General features: G+C 69.0%; 4 protein-coding genes across 4 annotated transcripts; 1 reads left to right on the top strand and 3 right to left on the bottom strand.

Annotated features, from left to right (window-relative positions):
• Positions 1–1,072: 1,072 nt before the first annotated feature.
• Positions 1,073–3,473, top strand: RHOBADRAFT_53893 (uncharacterized protein; the record flags this gene model as incomplete). Its single annotated transcript, XM_018417045.1, has 4 exons — positions 1,073–1,094; positions 1,213–1,505; positions 1,618–1,743; positions 1,812–3,473. 4 exons carry the CDS (start codon positions 1,073–1,075, stop codon positions 3,270–3,272), a joined length of 1,902 nt encoding a protein of 633 aa, XP_018271027.1. The 3' UTR covers positions 3,273–3,473.
• A 73-nt stretch (positions 3,474–3,546) lies between these two features.
• RHOBADRAFT_44494 (uncharacterized protein) lies at positions 3,547–4,317 on the bottom strand (the record flags this gene model as incomplete). The annotated part of the gene is made up of 3 exons (XM_018414420.1): positions 3,547–3,857; positions 3,928–3,974; positions 4,040–4,317. 3 exons carry the CDS (start codon positions 4,315–4,317, stop codon positions 3,547–3,549), a joined length of 636 nt encoding a protein of 211 aa, XP_018271026.1.
• Positions 4,318–4,606: 289 nt separating this feature from the next.
• RHOBADRAFT_53892 (carbohydrate-binding module family 48 protein) lies at positions 4,607–7,667 on the bottom strand (the record flags this gene model as incomplete). Its single annotated transcript, XM_018417044.1, has 6 exons — positions 4,607–6,667; positions 6,736–7,214; positions 7,287–7,293; positions 7,407–7,428; positions 7,500–7,524; positions 7,633–7,667. 6 exons carry the CDS (start codon positions 7,665–7,667, stop codon positions 4,755–4,757), a joined length of 2,481 nt encoding a protein of 826 aa, XP_018271025.1. The 3' UTR covers positions 4,607–4,754.
• A 119-nt stretch (positions 7,668–7,786) lies between these two features.
• On the bottom strand, positions 7,787–11,994 carry RHOBADRAFT_36958 (glycosyltransferase family 2 protein; the record flags this gene model as incomplete). Its single annotated transcript, XM_018413401.1, has 20 exons — positions 7,787–8,016; positions 8,083–8,145; positions 8,216–8,408; positions 8,477–8,615; positions 8,686–8,786; positions 8,860–8,959; positions 9,035–9,186; positions 9,256–9,275; positions 9,361–9,529; positions 9,617–9,918; positions 9,969–10,155; positions 10,225–10,265; positions 10,326–10,360; positions 10,438–10,736; positions 10,843–10,913; positions 10,986–11,197; positions 11,281–11,340; positions 11,408–11,481; positions 11,549–11,578; positions 11,643–11,994. 20 exons carry the CDS (start codon positions 11,992–11,994, stop codon positions 7,956–7,958), a joined length of 2,661 nt encoding a protein of 886 aa, XP_018271024.1. The 3' UTR covers positions 7,787–7,955.
• Between the last annotated feature and the right edge of the window lie 2,156 nt (positions 11,995–14,150).

Genomic DNA, 14,150 nt, shown 5'->3' with positions numbered 1-14,150 from the left:
ACGAGGCGAGCAAGCCCGGGCTCGGCGCGCCCTTCCTCGGCGCGGCGCGCGCCACGTCGCCCGAGAGCGTCGGCGGCGGCGGCGCAGCGGGCAACTCGGCCCCCTCGTCGCCGCCGGTCCCGCACGCGGCCGCCCAGGTGCAGCAGGCGCGCAGCACGTCGCACTCGTCGGCGTCGTTCACGTCGGCCCTGCGCCCCTCGCACCTCATGCCGTTCCCGGCAGGGTCGCACGCCGGGTCCGACGACCCGTTCTCGTCGTCGTCGCCGCTTCACTCGCCGTCGCACGAGCTCGGCGCCAACCCGGTCGCGGCGCCGCACCCGCGCAAGCTCAGCTTTGCGAGCTACGCCGACCTCGTTAACGAGGAGCGCCTCGCCGAGCTGACGGGCGAGCGCCTCGCCGACGTGCCGAGCGGCGGTGCCGGCGGCGCGGCGACGCCTGGGGCGAGTGGGCTGCCGGGCACGGCGAGCCCGATGGGCGGCAGGAGCAGGAGCGGGACCAAGACGGGCCCGCACGCGCTCGGGCTCCTCCACGTCGAGCAGCTCGAGGGCAAGTTGGCGGCGGCGACGCTCGAGGCGTGAGGGTGTCGGGTCCCAGTGGCCGTGTGCGCGCGCTTCGTTTTTCTGTTCATCCCACGTCCCCTCCCTCCTCGATTCCTTCGTCCCTCGCGCTTTGTCCTCTGTCTGCCTCGCACTCTGTTCCTCGCCCTCTCGACATTCTTTCGTGCGTAGCCGTGACGATGTGTACCCTGTCTTTCGCCGTCGATTCAGCCTCGTCGAGAGCCGTGCCCGCCGTCAGAGAGCTTGCGAGAGCTCGTGAGCCGACGAGGAGAAGCTGTCGCTCGATCGCCCTGCGGCGGGATCTGTCGCTTCAGGATGCCGTACGAAGCTACTGAGAGAGCAATGCGCACGCAGCGCGCACCGCGCAGAGCCGTGGAGAGCTTGTCGTTCATCAGCGGACCTCGTCGACGAGGGTTCCCCGCCGACCCTCTCTCTCTCGCTCAACATCGTCCCCTGCGCACCGACACAGCTCTAGCCTTCCACCAGTCCACCCAGATCAGCGTCCACCGCACACCATGAGCGCCACTGAAGCAGCGGGTGCGCTCTCGTCCCCTCGTCCTCGTCACCCCTCCCCGCCTCTCCTGCGCACGGCGACCACGCCAGCGGGCCGGTCGAGCTGTCTAGACGTGAGCTAACTGCTCTCTCTACGTCACAGAGCCCACCGCCGCCGCCGCACCTGCTCCTCGCCGCATCCCAGGCCTGTCGGTTCCTTCCACCGCCCCACAGCAAGCGCCCAAGCCCCGCAAGCGCAGCAGCAAGCACAAGGTCCCGCTCGCGGGCGCTCTCGAGCCGTCGGCGACCTCGGGCCCGCAGGATTCGAGCCTCGACAAGCGCGAGGCGGCCATCGCCGAGGTCCCCGTCGAGGACGACGACCTCGTCGTCGAGGAGAAGAAGACGAACGCCGTCGAGGCGTGCCACAAGCGCATCCGTGCCACCACCAAGAAGCTTGTACGTCTCACACTCTCTTCTGTCCAGCCCTGGCCCCCCTGGCCCTCTCTCGCTCGCGAGCGCCGCCCGCAGTGCGGGGCAAAGACGCTGACTTGCCCTCTCTCGACCGCAGCAACGCATCGAGGGCTACGAGGCCAGCGTCGGCACCCTCAACGCCGACCAGCAGCGTGCGATCCAGGGCAAGCCTGCTCTCGAGGCCGTCGCTCGCGAGCTCAACGAGCTGCTCGTCATCCTCAAGGTGCGTCCCCTTGTCGTACCCTACTTCCCAAGACCGGCCCCCCTGACTTTGCCCTTTGCGTTCCACAGGCCGAGGAGGCGCAGGACGAGGAGCGCAACAAGCGCGTCGCCGCCGTCGAGGAGAAGAAGCAGTCGCGCGCCATCGATGCCGCCGTCCAGGTCGCCAAAACCGAGGCGCAGCAGCACCTGTCGCTCCTCTTCCAGTTCCTCCGCCTTCACGCCCTGTACAACCCGGCCGAGTCGGCCTTTGCTCCGCCCATCCTGCCGCCCATCGTCGCCAACGCGAATGGCTCGGACGTCGCCGTCGTCCGCATGCTCTTCGACGCGTTCTCGAACGGGCCTCTCCTCGGCGCCGACGACGGCGCGCTCGAGCGTCTCGCCAAGATCTTCGACGGTCGCGACGAGGAGGTCCTGCCGGGCACCGGCGTCACGTACGCCCGCATCCGCGAGCTCGTCCATGGCCTCACGGCGCCGCCCGAGGACGCCCGCGCCGCGCCCGAGCCGACCGACGCCGTCGCCAACGAGTCGGTCGAGGACCTCGTCGCCCAGTCGAACGAGCCTGCCGCCAAGGCCGACTCGGTCGTTGCGCTCGTCGACGGCGCGACCGAGGAGGTGCACCCTCCTGTCCCGCAGTCGTCGTCGGCGCCCGCTCCGCCCTCGTTCATGCAGCCGTCCGAGGTCGAGGCCGGCACCGCGCCGCAGGACGTCGCGACGCCGCCGGCCGACGAGAAGGTGCAGCACTGGGCGCAGGACATCGCGCTCGAGGCGCAGGCTCCTCCCCCGAGCGGGCCGAGCACGCCCGCCCCGGACGCCAGCTTCGGCCGCGACACGCCGTCGACCTCGGTCCCGACGACGCCCACCTCGATCGCTGCGCCGCCGATCGCGCCCAACGGCTTTGCGCACCTCGAGCAGCCCCGGCCTCAGTCGCACCAGCAGTCGCAGCCGACGCTCGACTGGGCCGCCGAGGACGACGGCGACGGTGGCCTGCCTCACCTCGACGAGCTCGCGCCGCCCGTCCCCGTTGTGAGCCTGCCTGCGCCGTCGTCGACCGCCGCTCAGCCGGGCACCCCGGCCGGCTCGTCGGACGGCTTCCAGCCTGCTCGCCAGCCTCGCCGCACGGGCACCGGCCAGGGCGGTGCGCCTCGCGGCGGTCACCGCGGCGGCAGGGGCGGCTTCTTCCGCGGCGCTCGCCGTGGCGGGCCCGGCGGACCCGGCGGCGAGGGCCGCAGCGAGTCGTTCCAGCGTCGCGAGGGCGGCCAGCACGAGGGTGGGCAGCAGGAGGGCGGGCAGCAGCAGCAGCACCGTGGCCCGAGGCCTCCTCGCTTCGAGCACCGCGGCGAGAGCGGCGCCGGCAATGGCGAGGGCAAGCCGCACGGCGGGCCGGGCGTGAGGGGCGGCAGGGGTCGGGGCGGTGGGCCTCGCGGGCGCGGCGGTCGCGGTGGAGCCAATGGCAATGGCGTGACGCAGGGTGCGGGTGCTGCTGCAGGTGGCGCTGCTGCTGGGCAGGCGGCGCCGGCGGCGAGTGCTTAGATGTCGAGGACCTCGTCGTCGTTTCCCCTTTCCCTTTCCCTCTCCCTCACCCTCTCTTCCTCTCTTTCCTCTCTTTCCTCCTCTTTGTTCCACTCCGCCTTTCTACGCCGTGTCGCACTGCAGTCCCCTCTCTCGCTCTCTTCCCGTTCTGTCCCCCCTCTTGCGCGCGCGCACAGCAACGTCGCCACGGGCTTTCCGGTCTGGCGGCTTGAGATGGAGAGCGAGAAGGCCTTGCAGAACGGGGGCAAAGGCTACAGTTCTGCTCGTCAGGCGCTCACTGCTGCACGAGCGCCTCCTTCTCCCGCGCACGGTCCTCCGCCTCGTCCACCTCGACCCCGGCGTCCTGCTCGAACGCGCCGAACTCGGTCGTCTTGCTCACGCGCGGCTTCTTCTTCTCCTTCTTGCGCACGTCGTTGCCTGCTGCTTTGCTCGATGCCGCCGATGCTGCGCGAGCGAGCTTGTCGGCGCGGCGAGAGGCTCGAGAGGCTCGCGAAAAGTGCGACTCGCGCATGCCGGACGTGGCGGTCGAGCGGGTCGAGTGTTGGTCGTCCTCGACGTGGGTGGGCGACGAGGTGCGAGGGTACCCTGGGTTTCAGGGAGCCGTCAGGCGGGCGAGAGAATCGAGAGAGGGGAGGAAAAGGACAAGTCGACGCACCTGCGTTTGAAGGAGCGTCGAGGCCCCACCAGCCGCCGAGGTATTGCCTGCACGTCGCACAGTGTCAGCGACAGTCACAGAGAGACGCGCTGAGAGGAGAGGGGAGACGCACGCTGTGCCGCCCGGACCCTCGCTCGCGACCGGCGTCACGCCCCACGACCCTGCGAACCACCTTTCTGCGCCCTGCTTGTCCTGCTCGCCCGCCCTGGCAGCTCCCGCACCGACGAGCGTCACCTTGGTCTCCTCGTACGTCGGGTCGACCGGCACGGCGCGCGCCTTTCGGCTGCGGCGGAAGGCGAACCGTGCGCCGGCGAGAGCGAGGGCGACAAAGATGGTGCCGAACACGGTCGAGAGCGAGACGATGAGCTCGGTCGCGGCCTTCATGTCCATTTGCCGTCGAACGAGAGGCTGTGGAGCGAGAGCGAGGGTCGAGGACGTCGAGGACGGAAGAGCTTTGGACGACGAGGACGACCGAACGAAGCTCCGGGACGGACACGAGCCGGTCCGCGGACTGTCCGCGGCTCGGGTTGCTCGAGAAGCGACGTACGCAAGCTTCGAGGAGCGAGCGGTCGAGAGAGCCAGGGGGGAGCCGGGGTCCGAGCGTACAGCAAGGTCGAGGGGAAGCAACTTGAGAAGGCTCATTCGAGGGGGCCGCCGCGAGTCTCTCACGCGCCAGACAGGGAACAGGAACACAGACGCATTAACAGGAGGAGACGCTAGCCAAGGAAGGGGTAAAGAGGCGAGGAAAGGGGAAAAGAGGAGCACGCGGTCGCACAACGTCCAACGAGAGGGGATCTGTCTGTCTACCAAGTCTCTGCGGCCCGTCCTCACTTGTCCTTCTTGCTCGAGCTCGAGAACACCCTCGAGAAGAAGCTCCGCCTCTTGCCGTCCTTCGAGCTCGCCGTCTCGCTCACGGCCGGGCTGCTCGGCGCAGCACCCTGCCCGAGCGACGCCTGCTGCGCCTGGACGCCCGACGCGCGACCGACCGAGTTCGCCGGCGTGCTCGGCGCCGTCGTGAACGTCTCGGGCTTTTGCGGCGTCGACGGGTTCGAGGGCGCAAAGGCGGGAGTGGCGCGAGGAGGCGTCGGCGAGCGGGCGTGAGCGGCGGCGATGGGCGTCGAGGAGGGTGCGGCAGTCGGCTTGGACGTAGTTGCCGTCGTGGCCGAGGGCGCAGCGACGAGGTCAGCCGAGGGAGCGGCGGCAGGAGCGACCGGGACGGCCGACTTGGCGGTCGAGGGGGGCTCGATGGGTGCGACCGGCGGCGCGAGGGCGAACGTGGCGGCGGGAGCGGCCGGGAGCGGCTGCGCAGGCGGCGGCGAAGGTGCCGCGGCCTTGACGATCGGGGTGCTCGTCGACGCGGAGGAGGTCGGAGCGGCGACTGCGGCCGGGCTGCGAGCGACGGCCTCGACGGTCGAGGCGGGCTGCGCCGGCGCGCTAGTCGACGACGACGACATGGGCGACGGCTTGGGGACGACCGCGTTGAGGTCGGTCGGGACGCGGTTGCTGTCGGCGGACGCGACGGGCGCCTCCGAGGCCGGGAGGGGCGTGATCTCCTTCTCGGGGACGTTGGGCGCCTCGGTCGTGGTCGACGAGCTCGCCGCCGACGGGACGACCGCCTTGGTGACGGGCGGGTGCGGGTCGGGCTTGCCAGTCGCGACGGGCGCCTCGCTCGCCGGCAAGGGCGAGATCTCCTTGTCGGGGATCCCGGCGGCGACAGGCGTCGCGGTCGACGTCGACGACGTCGGTGCGGGCGTGGTTGCCTCGTCGACCTTCTTCTTGCCGTAGCCGACGGCGCCGAGGACGCCCTCGCGGGCGTGAGCGGCCTGCGCCTGCGCCTGCTCGTACGCCGCCTGCGCCTGCTGCTGCGCGTGGACGGCCGCGTCGTGCGCCGCCTTCTGCGCGTCGTGCAGGCGCTGCTCGCCGCCCTGGCGAGCCTGCGTCAGGTACGCGTCGGCCGTGTGGGCCGCGTCCTGGAGCGACTGGTTGGTCGCGGCGGCAGCGTGCTGCGCGTGCGGGTGGACGACCTCGTACGCCTTGTGGCCGAGAACGCCGAGACCGGCGACGGCAGCACCGACGGCGGCGATGCCGGCGGCGATGGCGGGCGCGTCCTCGGGGTGCTCCTTGGGGGCGACGAGGCCCTCGACCTTGGGCGCGTGCTCGTCCTCCTGCGGCGCAGCGCCGCCCGAGACGTAGTTCTCGGCGCTCGAGCCGGCGACGGGCGTCGACGGGCCCTGCGGCGTGGTGCCCTCCTTGGCGACGACGGCCGTGTGCTCGTTGTAGACGGGCGCGACGCCGCTCGACGTCGAGGCACTAGCGCCGGCGACGGGAGCACCGGCGAGAGGCGCCTTGTCGTCCTTGGCGACGACGGCGGTGTGCTCGTCGTACTTGGGCGCGGCCTCGGTCGTGCTCGGGGCGGCCGACTCGGAGACGTGGCTCGCGACGAACGACGCGGCCGGGACCGTCGGGACCGACTGCTGCGCGAGCGAGTTGGTTGTAGTCGTGATGGGCGTGTCGTGCGGCGCGACGGGCTTCTCGGTCGGGGCGGGCAGCGTCGGGCCACCGTCGATGTTGTTGAGCGGAGGGGCCGTCGACGACGGCGCCTTGGCCGACAGGTCCTGCGCCTTCTCCTGCGCGACGTTGCCGGCGTCCTTGGCGGTCTCGGTCGCCGACGAGGCGAGCGCGGCGATTCCGGCGGCGGCAGCGCCGGCAGCCGCAACAGCGGCACCACCGATGGCGACGGCTGCGGGAGCAAGCTTCATCAGTGACCGCTCATTCGAAGGAGGGAAAGAGGTGGACGAGACGACGCACCAGCCGGCTTGACGGTCTCGCTCGCCTTGTTGGCGAGGTCGACGGCCTGGTCCTTGACGACGGGAGCGACCTCGACGGCCTTCTGCTGGGCTTGCGACGCGACGTCCTGGGCGGTCGTCGCCGCCTCGGCCGCCTTGGCCTGCACCTGGGCAGCAACACCCGGGGCGGGCGACGTGTTGGTCGAGCCGGCGGCGACGGACGTGGCGGGGAGCGCGGAGACGTTGCCGGCGACGGTCGACGACGACTCGGGAACGGGGAGGGCGGCGTCGGTCGGGGTCGCCTGGGCGACGATCGCCGTCTTGTCGGGGACCTGGAAGACGTTGTTGACGTTGCCGCTGCCATCCGTCTCGGTCGGGTCGTCGGGGCTGTTGACCCACTGGCCGTCGACGACGAACTTGTACAGGATCTTGTTGCCGAACGGGACGCCGATCTGGCCGGCGAAGGTGCCGTCGGGCTGCTTGTTGAGAGGCGGGAGCGAACTGCGAGGGGCGAGGACGCGTCAGGAAATGCGGCGCGTGATGGCGAGGGGAGGGAGGCAGAAGGGGACGCACCTGGACCCTGTAGGCGGCGGCGCAAAGGGGGAAGGGAGTGCGCGCAAGAGTCAGTTGTCTGCTCGATGACGGCAATGACGCGTCGCCTGAACAGGCTCGAGGGGGAGGAAGGCGACAAACAGTTGTCGAAGGTGCCGGTGGCCTGGGGGCAGGGAGATGCGAGTCAGCGACGGTCACAGGGCGCGCAGGCGCGGTTCGAGAGAGAGGACGCACAACGACAGTGCTGCCCCAGCCCTTCCTGTACACGCAGAGCCGCGAGGGAGAGGGCGAGGGAAGTGTGGGGGGGACGAGGTCAGCGATGAAGGGCGAGGGCGGACGAACGAGAGGGCGGGAGGGCGGGACGCACCAGGTGAACGTGTGCGGGTAAGTGTCGGATGCCATGCGAGTGCTGCTTGTCGTCTCTGAGCGGGCGAGAGGACGAGAGACGGTTGGAGCCGAGCAGCGAGGTCGCGGCCCCTTGACGTCGCAGCGGCGGCCGACTTTTCCCTCCTCTCGAGTGCAAGGCTGCGAGTGCGTGCAATACAGCGAGAGCGGAACGACATCTACAAGTGCAGACGAGCACAGCAAGTCGCGGGGAAAAGCGAGAGAGGGTGATAAAATCCAAGCCAGTGTCCGTCGACCTCCTCCTCCTCCCTCCTGCCTGCTCCCGTTCCTCCATCGCGACACCGACTACTTGCGCGAGCGCGAGCAGAAGCGAGCGGCGCGGAACGTCCACTCGCCGAACAGGTACCTGCGAGGCGTCGACAAGGTCAGGAAACGCTCTGGCGAGGTCGAGAGAACGAGCGAGTCGACGCACCAGAGCATGCCGCTCAGGCGAATGATCGAGAGCCCAAAGGTGATCCACAAGATGGCCTGGAAGCTGCGAACGGAGCGGCAAGGTCAGTAAGGATCCGGTACGAGTTTGTGGACGACGACGACGAGGGGCTTACTAGTACGTGCGCACGGTCGCGCTCAACTTGGTGATGGCGAGGGCGAGCACGGCGTTCATGAGGAGCCAGACGCAGATGAAGCGCGTGCGGAACGTCTTGTTGCGGTCGTCGCCGGTCGGGGTCGTGACCTCCTCCTCCTCGACGAACGTCTCGACAGCGCGCAGGACGGTCGCCTTGAAGCTGTAGTCGATGTCTGCGGCGTCGTGAGTGTCAGTAAGGTGCGAGGACGAGGGAGAGAAGGCGAGAGGGCGAGAGACGCACCCTCCTGAACCCGCTCGTGCGTCTCGACGACCTTCTCCTCGCCGTCCGCCTTGGACTTGGCCGCCGGGAGCGCCTCGACCTTGTCCGAGCCCTTGGTGCCCCACGAGACGTCGTGCAGGTTGCAGAAGGCGTAGATGTTCTGCATAGGGCGAGGCATGCGTGAGCGAGAAGGCCGAGAGGAGCGGAGAGGAGAGGCGGTCCGGGCGCACGAGGATGTTGGTGAACGACGGCGCGATGAGGAGGAACTGCGGCATCGAGTGCAGGAGGTGCCACGGCTCGAGGTACAGGAGCGACGAGATGATGTAGACGCCTGATCAGGGAGGAGAGCGTCAGTGAGGGAAAGGGAAGGTAAAAGAGGAAAGAGGGAAGGGGGTCGAGCGCACCGAAAGTACCGGCGATGCCGGCAAAGATGGGGCCGTATGTGCTGCCGAGGAAGACGCTGACGTTGCCGCTGTCCGACTTGGCGAGGAGGGAGCCGATCGGCTGCGAGCGGGTCGGCGACGAGCGAATCAGTTCTGCGCTCACAAGGGCGACGAGAGGCAGGAACGCTGGACGCACACAGAAGGCCTTGATGGTGAGGACGACCGTACACACGATGAGGTAGAGCGAGAAGAAGGCAAAGACCGCGATCGAGATGGTGTAGGCGCGCTTCTCCGCCTTGGGGCGGTTGCCGAGCGCGAGGATGACCTGCAAGGCGAGGAAGCCGAGATCTGGAGAGGGACAAAGAGTCAGGATGACGGGCGACGAGGGCGAGAGGGGTTAAGAGAGAGGGCACGCACAGATGACCTTGAAGAGCCAGCTGCGAGACCAAGGCGAGGGCTAGTCAGGGTCGCGCTCGCGGTACACCTCGGCCGCATGCTCAGGAACCGACTCAGGCGACTCACTTGACGAGGGCAAGCCAGTCGAACTTGTCGCTGCCGTCGTCCTCGAGGAACGAGCCGGCCCAGCACTTGATCGTGTCGGGGTCGCCGCCGGCAATGTCGTTCGGGTGCACGAGCGAGTCGCCGACGATCGTGATGATGATGCTGAACGTCAGGTAGTAGTTGGCGACGGCTGCGAGAAGATGGGCAGGGCGAGTCAGTGACGGCAGGTCCGAGCGAGCGCGACCTGACGTAGAGAGGGAGGAAGAGGAGGACGGACCGAACCAGCTCATGATGAGGTTGATCGTGTTGTAGATGGCCTGGAGGTGGAGGAAGAAGAGGCGGATGATGCCGTGGTTGCTCTTGTAGTAGCGCCCGAAGTGGACGAGCGAGTAGACGCCGGCAGCGAACGAGCCGTTGAGCCAGCGCCTGCGCTGGCCGATGAGCTCGGCGGCCGACTCGGGCACGTCCGTCTCGCCCTTGGCCGGCTTAACGTAGCCGAGGACCCACCGCTCGTTGGCCTTGGCGACGAGCTCGAAGCACAGGATGCGGTCCTCGGCGAGGAACATGTCTGCGGCGAGGCTCGAGCTGTCAGGGACGGGCCGCGACGAGTCGGTGAGGGAAATGAGGACGCGCTCTTGGTCCAGATGCTCATGCCGTCCGTGCCCTTGGGGCCGAGGCGAGCGGCGAGCGTACCGTCGCCGTGGAAGTACTGGTTGAGCGGGCGGCCCTGGATGGCACTGAAGCGGTACGCCGAGAAGGCGCCGGGCAGGACGGCGACATAGCCGAACGCCGACTCGGTCGGCTTGTCCAGGACGTCTGCGAGGTGGGAGAGGCGCGGTGAGCGAGGCTCGAAGATCGAGCAGGGAGGGAGAGAGCGGGACGCACTCGACATCTTGTACTCGAAGTTCTGCGCCGCGACGAGAGGGCTGTGACGGGAAGGTACGTCAGTGAGGCGGCTAGGCGAGAGAGAGATAGGGGAGACGCACTTGAGGAGCTTCTTGCCGCCGCGACCGAGCATGGCCTGCGAGACGAGCACGAGGAAGGTCAGGCTCGGCCTCGTCGACGCGACAGGGGGAGGAATAAGGTCGTGAGACGCACGTGGATCTCGCCTGCAGCGCCGCCGAGGTGCTTGTCGTGGTGGAAGGCCTCCCACAGGTAGTAGATGCTGCGCTTGCCCGGCTTGGTGCCGGCGTCGAGGAGGCACACGACGTCCGGGTTGAGGTGGCGCCCGAGCGCGTTGAAGAGCCAGCGGTGCGAGTTGATCTTCTTGGCGTTCTTCTGCTTGAGACAGAAGATCATCTGGACGGGCACCAGGTTGTTCGGGTCGCCCGGGTGCGGCTCGACGAGCGCCGGCTTGGGCGAGACCGAGAGCATCGACGTGTACTCGAAGATGTGGGCTGTGAGGGAGTAGCTTGATGTGAGCGCTCGAGATCCGAGAGAGGACAGGAGGGAGGGAGAGGGACACGAGGGGTCGAAAGAGAGGGAGCGGAAGAGGCGACGCACCGACCGTCTCCTTGCCGTCGACCGACTTCTGCATGATGCCGTCCTGGTAGACGCCGATAGTCGCGAGCACACTGTAGGCGGACGAGGCGTCAGTCGGGCCGCACGAGCACCGAGGAAGAGAGAAAAGGGGACGAGGGACGCACTCGAGCGTGTTCTTGTCGGCCGGGTCGATGCCGTCGAACACGAGGCTGACGACGATGCGCTTCCATGCCTCGCCCTGCCGCCCACCCTCGACGCCGCCGCGCTCGGCCTTCTGGCGGAACTCGCTCCACTTGCCGCGGCACATGTCGCGGATGTTGAGCATGAGGCCGTGGAGCGTGCGCGCGAGGAGGATCTTGTTCTCGTTGTAGGCCGTCTGTGCGCCGTAGTCGCCGAGGTGGAGGATCAGTAGACGGCTCGGCGAGCGACACGGACCCAGAAAGCGAGAGGTGGACGCACGATGCAGACGAGCAGGTCGGTCTCGCGGCCGTACGACGAGGCGCGCAGGCTGTAGCCGTTCTACAGGTCACGCGCAGGTCGTCAGTCCACGTGAGAGACTGAGAGAAGGGCAAGGAGGGGGACGCACAGCTGCGGTAAAGTCGTTCGGGTCGCACGTCGCCGCCGTGTAGCGCAGGTGCGAGAACTCGGTCGGGCCGCCATCTGCAGGAGATATGAGTGGGTCAGGGTCGACGATCGTCCCAAGACGAGAGGCGTAGAGGTGACGCACGAGGGTTGCTGGCGAGGTTGGCGTTGCGCACTGCGGGCCAAGGTGCAGGGTCAGGACTGAGCGCTCTCGAAAGGGCGCGAAAAGGAGGACGCACCGGCAGTCGGGACAGGGTGCTCGACGATGTAGTTGCCCTGCGTGAGCTTGACCTTCTTGGTCTGCGCACGGCGCGGGTTGATGACCTGGCGCTGCTTCCACGCCTGCGAGGGGAACGGGCGCAACGAGGTCCAGTCAGTCGCCGCTCGTTCTGCGCGAGGAAGGAGCGGACGCAGGGACGCACCTCGGCCGACGTCTGCTTGCGGGAGAGGCTCTGGTGGCCCTGCTGCGAGTAGTCGGCGCCGTTGGTCGGGTAGCTCGAGAAGCTGCCCGCAGGCTGCGGCGTGAACCCTCCCGCCGGGTACCTGCGCGCAACGGCGGAATGTCAGGGACGGTCGCGAGGCTAGAGGCATGAAGTAAACGCCGAGGACGCGGGCTGAGGTCCTCGCACGCCCGCTGCGTGCGACCATCGAGAGAGCGGATGGGGCACGGAGGGAGGTGGGGACGAGGTCGCGCGACTCACAGCGGCTGGTCCTGGTCGTAGGGGGCCTGGGCAAAGTCCTGGCGGAGCGGCGTCTTGCTCTCGGTGTCCTCGTCCGGGTAGTGGTCGTCGCCGGCCCACTTCTCGCCTTGGCCGCCGGCGAGCGAGTACGAGCTGCCGGTCGGGAGGGTCGAGGCGTACGAGGGGTTGTCGTGGTGGGCGTAGGGGCGCTGGAGGTGGCCCTGGGACGAGGGCGGGTCTTGGCCGTACGGCGACGAGCCGGGCGGAGGCGGAGGAGGGGTCGGCGCGGCGAAGGCACCTGGCTGCGGGCGGGGGCCGGCGGGCGAGTGACGGTCGTTGAACGGGTCGGCGTAGCCCTGCTGATGCGGCGGCGGGTAGCTCATCGTGGGCTGGCGCTGCCTCTGCTGAGCGGGAGGGCGGACGAGGCGAGCTAGTTAGGGACGAGGGACGAGGGGGCGAAGGGCTCGACGCGACGGCGGCGGTTGAGCGACAGGTGCTGCGCTCTCGTCGTCGACGGTGGGCTGGATCTGGTGCTGCTCAGTCGGGTGAGGAGTTCTCGTCGGAGCAGAGAACACCCGCGGCTCAGAGGAAGCTGGAGCGCAGACGGACAGGGACCGCTCGGCAACTCCTGCACAGCCACGTACCGCTCGCTCCTCTCGACCAAGTCTCGCCTTTCTCGCACAGAGGGTCAACGATTCGATACAGGCTCGACAACAGAAGCATGCAAGAGAGACAATGACAGCGAACCGCACAACTGCGCGACGATCCGGATACAAGTCCTCCCTCGCCCTGCCTCGACTCACCCGCTCGTCCTCCGACGGAACGCCGCCGACTCCGAGCCGAGCCCAACACTGAGCTGCGCACGAGGCGGCCGGGGAGGGACGGTCGCCGCCGCGAGCTTGAGTCGTGCGGCCTCGTCGAGCTCTTGCCGCACGGCGGCGAGCCGGCGTGCCCACCACGCGCTCTCCTCGGCCGTGAAGCCTCGCGGGTGAGGTGATGCGGGCGACGAGACGAGTGTGGCGGTGGTGCGGGGCGGCCGGCGAGGACGAGGCGGGGAAGATGGCGTGGCGGAGAGGGCGGTCAAAGCGCGCAGCCAGGACTGGAACAACGCCTCCTGCTTGGTCGCCGTGGGGAGGGCTTGCTGCGACGACGTGTTCGGGGTCGGTGGCGCGAGCGTGAGGAAGAGGGAGGTCGGCAGGGTCGACGAGATCGAGACAGGCTGGGTCTTGCTCGAGACGGGAACGACGTCGACCTGGACGAGGAACTCGTGCTCTGCGGGGCGATGTACGTCAGTAGGCTTCCCGAGACGAGTGCGACAGCGAGAGGTGGACGCACCGGTCCTGCCCGACCAGTCCTTGACCGCGACGACCCTCGAAACACCCACGCCGTCGAGCACCCTCGGCGCCTCCTTGCCGTCCCTCGCCCGGTCGCGCTCGAGCGTCTTGGCGCTCTTGCGCACCTTGGACGTCTCGACGCCGCCGACCTGGGCGAGAACGAGCACGTCCGACATGGCCCACACCTGGACGCTCGACTCGCGAGCGCGCGTCCTCAATCTCGGCGACGCACCCTGGCCAGCGGCGCGCCCCGACGCCGGAGCGAGGCTCGACGAGGGTCCCGAGAACGACAGGCGCTTGTCGCTCGACGACGACGACGACAGGGGCGGGAGCGGGCGCGACCAGCTCGGCGGGCTCGGCGAGCTGAAGAGCGACGCCGGCGTCGTTGGGCCCGTCGACGGCTCCGAGCCCACCGTCGTCGAGTTGCCGCTCGATGCCGACGCCAACGAGCCGAGGCTCGAGCCCGAGTCGACGCTGACGGTCGAGATCGGCCTCGACTGGTCGTGCGCCGCCGGCCTCGCGCGCCGTGCGCCGGACCCGACGCCGCCCGCCGCGACCGCCGGGGCCAAAGGCGACGACGACGAGCCCTCGAGCGCTGCTCGGTCTCGCTCAGAGAGGTGCACGAGGCGCAACGAGCCCTCGAGCTCGACTCGGCGGTCCCGGCTCGCGAGGCGGAACCCGTCAGGGACGCCTCGCAGACGAGCGGTGAGGACCTTGAGCTCGGCGTAGGCGT

The sequence above is a fragment of the Rhodotorula graminis genome, assembly GCF_001329695.1.
Source record: "Rhodotorula graminis WP1 unplaced genomic scaffold RHOBAscaffold_7, whole genome shotgun sequence".
NCBI classification, from domain to species: domain Eukaryota; kingdom Fungi; phylum Basidiomycota; class Microbotryomycetes; order Sporidiobolales; family Sporidiobolaceae; genus Rhodotorula; species Rhodotorula graminis.
Note: the sequence above shows the minus strand (reverse complement) of the source record. Positions and strands in the feature narration are given on the sequence as shown.